The sequence below is a fragment of the Bactrocera latifrons genome, unplaced genomic scaffold (assembly GCF_001853355.1).
Source record: "Bactrocera latifrons isolate USDA-ARS-PBARC rearing strain unplaced genomic scaffold, ASM185335v1 scaffold_183, whole genome shotgun sequence".
In the NCBI taxonomy this organism is placed as follows: Eukaryota; Metazoa; Arthropoda; class Insecta; order Diptera; family Tephritidae; genus Bactrocera; species Bactrocera latifrons.
Genome location: NW_017535330.1, coordinates 280,660 through 290,956, shown reverse-complemented (window position 1 = coordinate 290,956; position 10,297 = coordinate 280,660). Strand labels below are relative to the sequence as shown.

The 10,297-nt window shown below is 35.5% G+C and overlaps 1 protein-coding gene across 1 annotated transcript in view; it reads right to left on the bottom strand.

Moving 5' to 3' along the window:
• Positions 1 to 999: 999 nt before the first annotated feature.
• The window catches only part of LOC108967346 (adenylate kinase isoenzyme 5), a 17,966-nt gene continuing 8,668 nt past the window's right edge, over positions 1,000 to 10,297 (bottom strand). The window contains exons 2-8 of the mRNA XM_018930685.1: positions 4,372 to 4,653; positions 4,134 to 4,276; positions 2,701 to 2,883; positions 2,046 to 2,581; positions 1,761 to 1,977; positions 1,456 to 1,620; positions 1,000 to 1,380 (exon numbers count right to left, since the gene is read on the bottom strand). Of these exons, the coding sequence (XP_018786230.1) occupies positions 1,000 to 1,380; positions 1,456 to 1,620; positions 1,761 to 1,977; positions 2,046 to 2,581; positions 2,701 to 2,883; positions 4,134 to 4,276; positions 4,372 to 4,653 (1,907 nt within the window). The remainder of the gene's footprint in view (positions 1,381 to 1,455; positions 1,621 to 1,760; positions 1,978 to 2,045; positions 2,582 to 2,700; positions 2,884 to 4,133; positions 4,277 to 4,371; positions 4,654 to 10,297) is intronic.

The window sequence follows — 10,297 nt, the reverse complement described above, 5'->3', positions numbered from 1 at the left end:
TCAACAATCACCGGAATGAAACCCATTTGCARTCAATCGAAGAGATAAAACAAAATGCACCAATTCCAATATTGAGAGCTGAAATACTTCAATGTTCCCCGAACAGAACGTTCAAATCTGTTTTTTAGGATTCGATAGTTCTTATAAGGGTGATGGAAATTTAGTGAGCTGCACCGAATCTGTTTACCATTCAAGAAGATTATTATAAATATGGAGAGATTACATCCAGTTGGTTTCCATTAGTAGTACTATTTTAACAACGTCATTCAWTCGCACCAAGGCTTTTAGGAGGCCCAATGTGAGTTTAAGTAACAATCGGAAAAGGACACCAATGCAACTCTTCGACGCCCTTGTTTACAAATAGTGCAACTGTCAAGCTCAACTAGTCGTTTGACAATAATCTTTTCTTACAAGCAATTGGAATTTTGTACATGATGATGTTTTACGAGATACTAACTGTCAAATTTCAAAAATTTAATGTTTGAACGGAAACCATTAACCTTAATTTTCTTGATTTTTTGAGTATAAATGTGGAAAGATTCGAGTTAAACGGGTTGTGTTTCTTTCAACGCTTGTAAGACATTCCATGGCTTCTCTTTTTGAAAATATCCGCATAACCTTAAATTATCATAGAAGGGAAGAATTCAAACAAGAATTTATTGTAACGAGTCTAGCTATTTTTGGTAAAAAAAAAATACTCCGAAAACTCTAGAGGTAACGCTTTGGGTGTAATAATAAGAAACAGCAATATAAAAAACTGTAAATTTTCACTGCTATTAGATATCAAATATGTTTTCACTTTCCTACATTCACGTTTGACAGATCAATTAATCTAGGAAAATATTAGATGAATCTTTCTCTTGAAGATATTGTATCCAACTACAAGAAGAAGCAGTAAGAAATATACTATGTTCAAACTACAAAACCTTMAAATAAATGTTGTTGAACTGCTTTCTTAACATTCGTATCGCACTAAGTGATTTCRAGCGCTTTTAGGTTTTACATATACGAGTCTACCGGGTATCTTTCGGCCTCCTGCAGCATATGTCKGAAATCAATGCCACCAGTTAAGCCTGCCATCCGTGCGTCACCATTCATCACCACACCGCCATTATTGACAGCACCATTATTTCGATTCTTTAAATGACCATTCATSAGTGATACATGATGGCTTATCGTTGGCACTGCACCCGGAACGTTATTTTCTAAATCTTGTAGTATAGCGTCGGTTTGATCATGATCAACATGATTTGTCATCACAGCGGCGTCAGCCATTTTGTTCATTCCTCCGGGACCTGCGTATTCAATRCTTTGTATGTGCTGACGTATAATTTTTTCAAATTCGCGCTGCACCGATGGGCTATCTGTATCGCCATCGACCTAAAAAAATATGGTAACTTTAGATTTAGATCTAAARCCTTTSTTTCTTTCATGAGGTTGCTTCTGTGCACTTACGATTTGTAAACGACTACTATTGTCCATAGTTTTTAGCATTGGTAGGGTTTGCTCGCGRAAGAGCTCCAAACGTCGCCTGAACGAGGACACGGTATCGTCAACCCGTCCWCGCCCYAGTTGTAATTTAGAGCAGTCCAGSAGCACGATTGGCGGCCGTTGTTTGTACTAAAGGAAAAAATAAATAAAACAATTTTTACTCATTGAGCATATTGTATGGTAATTAATGACAATTATAAAATTAAGAAACTCCTGAGTAGATCCTTTGTAAGCTGTCTCTCAATCWTAGTGACAATTTCAAAGCCCACCTTATTCTCAAAATGTTTGACTTGTTGTAAGTTTCGCGGAAAACCGTCGATCAATATGCCTTTTCGATCCATTAATTGTCTTATATTCGTATCGAGAATGTTGTTGATCGCTTTCTCTGGCACCATTTCGCCAGCGGATAGTGCCTCTTTGACGGTGTAGCTTTCCGTGTTGGCACGTGGCGCCGAGTCAGTAATTGCACGCAACAGACGTCCCAAGCTRCGAATAGGTTTAAACTTTGAAATATCACATTCACCATACAACGAACATCACACTCTSMTACTAACCTAATGTGTCCCCAGCCAGGGTTCAACCCTACGGCCTTCATACAGAGTGTCGCCTTGTTACTACCCGGCCCACCGATGACCCAAATAACTGGCGGTATGCTGTCCACGCTGWGGTCCATACTCGTYGCGGCATTTTGTTGGTTCATCACCTCTGGCTGTGTGGTGATAACTTCGRCTTCTGTCATTCGTGCAGTCGCAGCAGCTGCGTTGACACTCGAAGCAATGTGCGCGCCCACGGCATTTGCTATGCTCGGATTACCCACATGGTTGTTGTAGGGATTTCTATTCATGTTGTTGTAGTTGTTGGCAGCAAAGACAGTTGTGTTGACGTTGGCATTAGAAATGTCTGCAATATTCGCGGCTTGACTAGGTGCGGTGTCTACGCTAACTATACTGCCGGGTATATCATGTATCCCTCTGCCCATACCTGTGACTCCGTTCAACATGGCCTCTTGGTTCTCAAGCGTGCTCAACACATCGAGTATGGCGGCCCGAAAGTCTTTGTACACTTCGGCGGGTGCACGCTCGCCATTTACCTGGAAAATGATCAAAGAAATTATTGATTCTTTTTTTTTTTTTTTCAAAGCAAATTTCGATCGAAAGGACTTTAGACAATTTTAAAAATAGATTTTTGTCATTATTAAGAATTACTTACTGCTGTTAGCATGTCACTTTGATCGAAGTAATCTGCTACGGGCATCACATTTTTGAAGAAATTCTCTAATTCCATTTTGGCTAAGGAGAGTACGACATGACCTAATTTAGCGCCATAATCAATTTGCTTCTGCAGAACCGACTGACGCCAGGATATCAAGATCACCCCATTCACGACTTGAATCTGCAATAAAATATAAATTTCGTACTACTTGTGTTTGACCTGCTTGTAGGTGTGTGGTTGTGTGCGAATATAGCAAAGGTAAAGTGTATAGCTTAAGTCAGAGATATGCTGATCAGATGTAAAAATGTGTATAGCGAGTGGAATTTCTGGATGAAAAAGTGAGAAAGTCAATTTATATAGTAAGGTATAGTATAGTTTAAAAGGATTGCAGTAACGAACTCATTTCCGATTTGTCTAGTTCAGTGAAATTGATGACACTTTGAGTTTTTTGATCAAGCTCATTAATAATATGCGAACATTTCAACAAGTTTGAAGAGGAGGGTATTCATTGCGATAGCAGCACAGCGAAACCGCCCTTAAACTTGTTAAGCGCTTGAAGCTTTGAACAATTACCAAATTCATCGAACTAAATAAAAAAGAGATCAGAATTGGTGGGAACTGCTGCAAGGTTTATGAGCATGCAGTCTCCTTAAAGTTCCGCTATTCTATGTGGTTTAACATTGGATGTTTATGGATATGGTGACTTTAAGAAGCCTTAGACAGTTGCCAGTATATGGACTGCACCTGACTACCTCCTAATTGGTTTGAATGCTGAGTATCTGGTGAACTCATTATTTCTGGACATTTTTTAGAATAGCACCCATGTGATATAGATAATAATATACCATTTAGAACCATTGAGAGAAGTATAAAGTATTGTTGAGTAGTTCGGTAAAGTGATGATCACCGTTTTCAGGAGTTGATAAGATGCAAAGGCGTCTATTTTACTCAATTATTGTGGCGATACAACGCCAAATGGTGGAAAAAGCAGAGAAAAATGTGTTTTTCCATCAAAACTTCGGCTCTGAATATCGACGGCCCAGAGTCAGTTTTGCCAAATACGAGGGCTACAAACTTTATTATCAATTATCGTGCAAYTTCTTTTTGGTTCCGATCTTGAAAAACTCACTCGTGGGTAGAAATTTGATTGGAATGTATAGGATCGCCACGGAGACCTAYTTTGCAGACCTCCAAACAATTTTTTATGAATGTTCATGAAATGTTTTATGTACATAGGTATGTATGTATATGGGGTGTTCTTATTTTTTCATAGGTCATTAGTTTCGTGGGCATAGTTAGTTAAATTATGGTTAGTTTGTGAGATGATGGATCACTTGCAAGTGTATGCTTAGAAAACGATTAGTAAATATAGACTGTTGTTTAATAATGCCGAATCAAAAGCGCATGCAAATCAATATCGTATCACTCACCTTTTCTGAATATTCGACTACGTCGCGCATTGAGCGAGGAAATCCTGAAATTAGGTACGCTTTGGCAGCTGGAGCCATTTTCATTTCCAACATGAGCACCTCTGTGACGGTTTTCGAGGATAGTTGCGAGAAGTCTTGCATATCTAYAAACAAACATGTACGTACATAAATATATGTATATATATGTATATCTAWGAAAACAATATATACAGAGATAGTATAGATATTGTTCGYTTACCGTTCCCCATTGCGTATTGTTGCAACAAATCCATCATGTTTATGTGCGTCACACCGCGGCGCTCCTGCATAAATGTGTCACAATGCGTGACTTTGCCACTACCTGGGCCGCCTAAAACAAATATCACTGGCACTTTGGGCGGATCGAATTTTATTTTTCCAGCATTTTGCATGTCTATGGCGACCATGTTTCCCGTACCGATCCGTCCGTTGGCACTGCTTTGATTCCGTATATGACTCCAATCGTTGCCTTGTTCGCCGGTATCTTGTGCCGCGCTGGCATCTAAAAACGAAGAGCATATTTAAAATTATAACAGATATTAATAAGTTGAAAAAGTATCAAATAGGTTAGGAATAAATAAGTCCAAATTTAACTTGAACTAAACCGAGAAACTATACAATGATATTGCTAAAAATAACTATASACTTCTGTAAAGCGAAGTACAAAAATATTATGTACTCCTCAAATTCCTCGCGCACGCACTTCGACCGCATTTCTTACTACTCCTGATTTATCGTAGCGGAAACATAAAATTAGCTAATCGGTGCGCTCAAACTGTTTGGCTGCGCTTTTTGGTTGCGCCGCAAGCGACCGGAAGTTCGCAAAATGTCGTTAGTCACACCCTAGTTTTAAGAGCTCACACATGTACACACGTACAAACCTCTTCGTACTCGTGTGGCATGTTGTTTCAAAGTAACTTTATAATAAAACATCATTGGCTTTCTTGGCGAAGCGTGTTGGCGTGACTTGTGCCATTTTAATCGTGATTAGTACATCGTTGTATGCAAATATTTTTGCCGCCATGGCTTAAGCGTTCTTTGAGTAGTTGCAATTCAGTTTAGCTGTTTCACAATGCTGTGTAACAGGTAATGCAAATTAGAAACCTACTGTTGCTTTGGGTTGAGGGAAATGACCTGAGGAACTCAATTAAGTAAATGGAAAATTTTGATCCGCCAATCGCAAGTACATCTGTATGCGTAGGTGTTTAAGTGTATTTGTCTACTACTTGTCTACTATTTGTCGATTTCTTTGTTAAATTGCAATTAAGWATCGATATTTTGCCCTGAAATAGATTTGTGAAAAGTGGCAGTTAGGTTTTGTKGCAGAAGACGCAAAATAATGGATGGATATCTATTGAACCAGAAAATGGCAGTCGTTAAGTAAATTTTTCATTGCTTTGAATACTTTTGAACTTATGAAGTTGCAAAGTTCTAGTAACATTTATATTAAGTGTGGAAATATTAAGGATGAGCCTGCTTTAGAAGCTTCAAAAAATCGATTTTTTTTAATCGAAATTTTAAGGGTTTATAGTTATACTACATTTAAACATCATCCGYCATCATTTTTGGGATACGAAATCTTTTTTATTCTGCCTTTGGGAAGCAATTGCCCGATGCATCTCGCATTTGACGGACGGCAGGGCAGGCTGCTGGTCTCAATCACTATCTGAAACAAAAATTTCAAAGAGATTCATAATAACTCATTAATAACTTATCTTCTAGTTAAACTTAGAAAATTCCAAAAATAGTGTAAAATTATAGATTTTTTTTWAAATTGGAAAAAAGAGGTTTTTGACCAAAATATTTTTACTTTATGTTGTTTAAAAATATGTTCAAACTTGGCTTTTCTTAGTTTTTTTTTAGTTTAAATAGAAGGTAATTTAATATCAAAAACTTTGCCCCGATGCCATACGATGTTTATATTTTTCAATAAAGAAAAATTGTAAAAATGACAAATTGCATGTAAAAGTTTTCGTTTTCTGCCTAAGCGCTGATATAGCTGCTAGAAGCTCGGCCATTATTTCCTTTCTAGATTCGACAATATTTCGAATGCCCATTTAAATCTTTCGGGGCATATTCTTAGATAATTTTTAAAGAGATTTAAGAAAAAATAGAGTTTTTAAAGTTTCTAAGGCAGACTCCCCCTTAAAAAAGAATAATTTTTCTAAGCCGTATCTAAAGAAGATCGGTCTGACTATRAACCGACAGATCCACACCAATACGATTTTACTTGGTCTTGGTGATAAACAAAATTTAGATAATAAAATAAAGTCGTTTGAGGAGTATCAGTTTTGCCAGGCCGTACATTGAACGTTACTAAGAAATTGTTACGGATAAAAACAAAAAAAATTCAGAAAATTACTTTAGGTTGCTATAAATTGAAGTTGATTGGCATCGGTGGCTCTCTAGAGATATTATAGGAGCATTTTGGACGTATCGTTTCTAAATATTTGGGTATGCTCTGTGCAAGGTGGATGCCCACACACAACCAAAGCTGTAATATAATAGCAAAATTGTATAAATTCGTCCTCGAATCATTTCGCTTCCACCGTGTTGTCTTGTTCTGGTACCGTAGAAATTGATAACTGGAAAAAATACAACGATAATAAAGAGCGATCGCTGAGGCTGTAGCCTGATGGAGAGCTATGGTTTAGTCGTGCATATAAAATGGTATCGAGAAGGTAGAAGATTGCATTGAGTGGGGGTCGATGGCTAGTATGTTCGATAAAAAAATTCTAGAAATGTGTTTTCATAAACCTATTTATTTACATATGATGTTTTAAGCTGTTATTTATGAACCAATTTTTCACGTACCGTTCTCATAAATAGTTACATACATACATATATTTATGAACGTCCATATATAGATATGTTTATTAGGGTGTTAATTTTTTTACAAGTTGAGTTTTTTTTATCCCAAATCCCAAATCCCCCTGAGATTTCAGGTTTTGATTTAAAACTATTACGCAACTCTATTCTCAATTTTAATCGCGCCTGAATCATACTAATTTTTTGTTACATATAACATGGGATTTTTGATCTTTTGCATAAAAATATTTATCTAAAAAAATGTTTATCTAATACAAAAACAGTGTTCCTTAAAGAATGTTTTTTTCATAGAAAAATTCCTTTAAAATTTTACGCAGTTAAAGTTATATATTATTCTTACAAGTGCCTTATAAATTATGTGTTCCTCATACGACATGGTGTACTATGTGAATGCTGTAAATTTGATCCGTAATTTTATATTTATTTATAAATASTAACACCCTAATTGTCACCCATATTGTCATAAAACATAGAATTGATTAAACCATTGCAACTAATTATTGTCACACATATATACACACAACAAACTTGCATATGTACASAGTCACGTCATTTCAGGGTGTTTGCATATTTGTTGAATTTAGGAACGCCGACGACTGACCAAATAGACGTGAGTCGTTCGATATACGAAATATGGGTGAGACAAATCTGGGCAGTCGCTATGATTATTTCCTGCGACCTACATCAACCCAATATATACAACCAAATGACATGGAGTAGTTTATATTATATACAGGTATATCAAAATACGAGTATATGTATACTTACGCATATTCTCCATCCAATGCAATAAAATACTACAATATATATACACCAACAACTACAAATCGCTTTCGTCGCCAATAAGCGTGTTGGACATTCAAAGTCCTTGTATGTTCACGGGTGTTCATTGACCACGAAGCCGAAAGATATTTTCTAAATGAATAATGGCATGGAGGCACGACAATGCGCCACAACATTCATGCAACTATTAGCAATTGTAAATTTCCATTAAATATTCTCAYATGACGTAGACTGAAGTGAATACATCAAAAGAAAGTTAAATTGTTAAACGTGTCTTTTTTCATATAAAATTTTTTAAGGCAAAAARTTTTGTTTAAATTTTTTTATACACACGTAATAGTAACCGGCTTATATGGTTTAGTTCTTGCATCTTTTTATTTGCCAATGAAAGCTTGGCGCATTYTCCAAAATTTCTTCATTTGAAAGTCGGGAAGAGAGAAAATTATATGAAGGAAGTACAAGTGAGGAATTTAGACAAACAGACCGCAGACGAACACGCCTAAATGGACTCAGCGCATCACGCTRATCATTTATATCTATTTATACAAATACTTGGCCTTGTTACCTTTGACGTTTTTTCTGGGTTTTACAAACTTCGTGCTAACCTAAATATAAGACGTATCTAGGGCTAGGTGGCAACGTTGGGACTATAGTCCTAACGGCCGAGTGACCTACGACTACATTCGGGCAGTTGKRTTTGTTGAGGATAACCCAGACTTCAGACTTTGTCTGAACGTACTGATTTGATCCGCTCTRCTTTTSAGCGCCGTGGGGTAAGGTTGTCTTCAGCAGATACCTACGTTAAACACACCGGACGTTGTCCTAAGTATAACCTGTTGAAGGTGCAAATAAAGAATCATCCTTAAAAAATCTTAAAATAATCAAAATTTCAAAAATTCAACTTTTCTAATACATCATCTTTTCCGCTACCATATTCTAGAAATTGGATGGTTATTTTGCCAAAGAGAGCTTACTACTGATCTTATTTCAATTAACTTTTACAGTGTTTAGGTACTACATAGATCTCGAAAATAAAATATGTATGTARGGAGAACTTTACATAGATGAAAACCCTACTTAAAACACTGGCCTACCACAAACTTTTATGAAATAGTCAGACTACTTAAAAAATGACATTTATCTGTTAGCTTTTTAAATCCCTTCTTGAGCGTTTTGAATTTATACCTGATATTCTGACTAAAAATTGTCAAATAATTGRCAATCCTATTCAATATCATCACCTTAAATGTGTTTAGTTTGATACCACTTTCGTAGTTAACCGCGTATTATTATATCTTAGAATTATTATTGCATTAGGGATATAAACAGCTTGCAACTCTCTTCAAAATTTACAAAGCAGAAGCTTATWAACCCACTTAAAGTCAATTCTTTACTTTATGCCTTTTTTGAACTCACATTAAATTCAAACGTTTATTACGTTGCAACCTTCTCAATTTGACAGTTTCAAAAGTATCAAATTAAATTAGCATTTATCTGTTTGCCAATCCTCGTCAAAATAGTTTGATCAGCTTCCTTGAATCCTCTAAGATGGTGGTACTTTTAATACTAAGAACCTGACGCAGTCGCTTGATTTCACTAACATGCCAAGCAAAAAAAATTTTTTTTTAAGTAGAACTTCTTCTATTACTGTTCAAACTAATTAGATCAACTACCTTATCGTACTAATTCAGTTCAATTTTGCTCAACAACAGCTCAGTTGGCATTTTAAATTCGGTTTTTTGTTACCACGTGTTCTGTTTCATCTGACCTAGAATAATAAATTATTATTATTATTATTATTATATACATATACATAACCACTTTCGGTCACACGTGGTCATATAAAATTCTCGAAGAACATTACTGAGATTGCTGATTTTAAATGTGGTACTTTCCATATTCTTGTTGCGGAAATGTCCATAGTTTAGTTTAGCCACACATATTATTAAGTTGATGAATGACCGCTTTCAGCAGCAATCAAACAGTCTATTTGCATATGTACGTGCGTATATTTGAGTATACTATATACTTCTGCTGAAATCGAGGCTTATATTAGTACAAATAAACGGGAAAGCATTATTTCTATGTTTATAAAAAAATAATTCAATGCACTTTTTAATATTCATATATATTATATATCACATACATATATTCAACATAATTGTTTTAAACTAAAATTATTTATATTTTTATTTTCAAGATCATATTTGCTAAATAATTTGCATTAGTAGGAGAAAAAAAATTAATAAAAAAAAATAATACGATATTTTAAACTTACAGAAGTGACATATTCCATGGAAACGTTTTGGGATAAATCTCTAATATATTTTCAGTTATAGGCTTCTAAAGTGTAGCCGCTCACTTCAAACAGCTCTATCGGTTTATCATWAAACGCATTTTTATTCTCTCGCAACAAAGTTGCTAAAGAGAGTATTACAGTTTTGTTCACATAACGGTTGTTTGTAAGTCCTAAAACTAAAAGAGTCAGATATAGGGTTATATATACCAAAATGATCAGGGTGACGAGTAGAGTT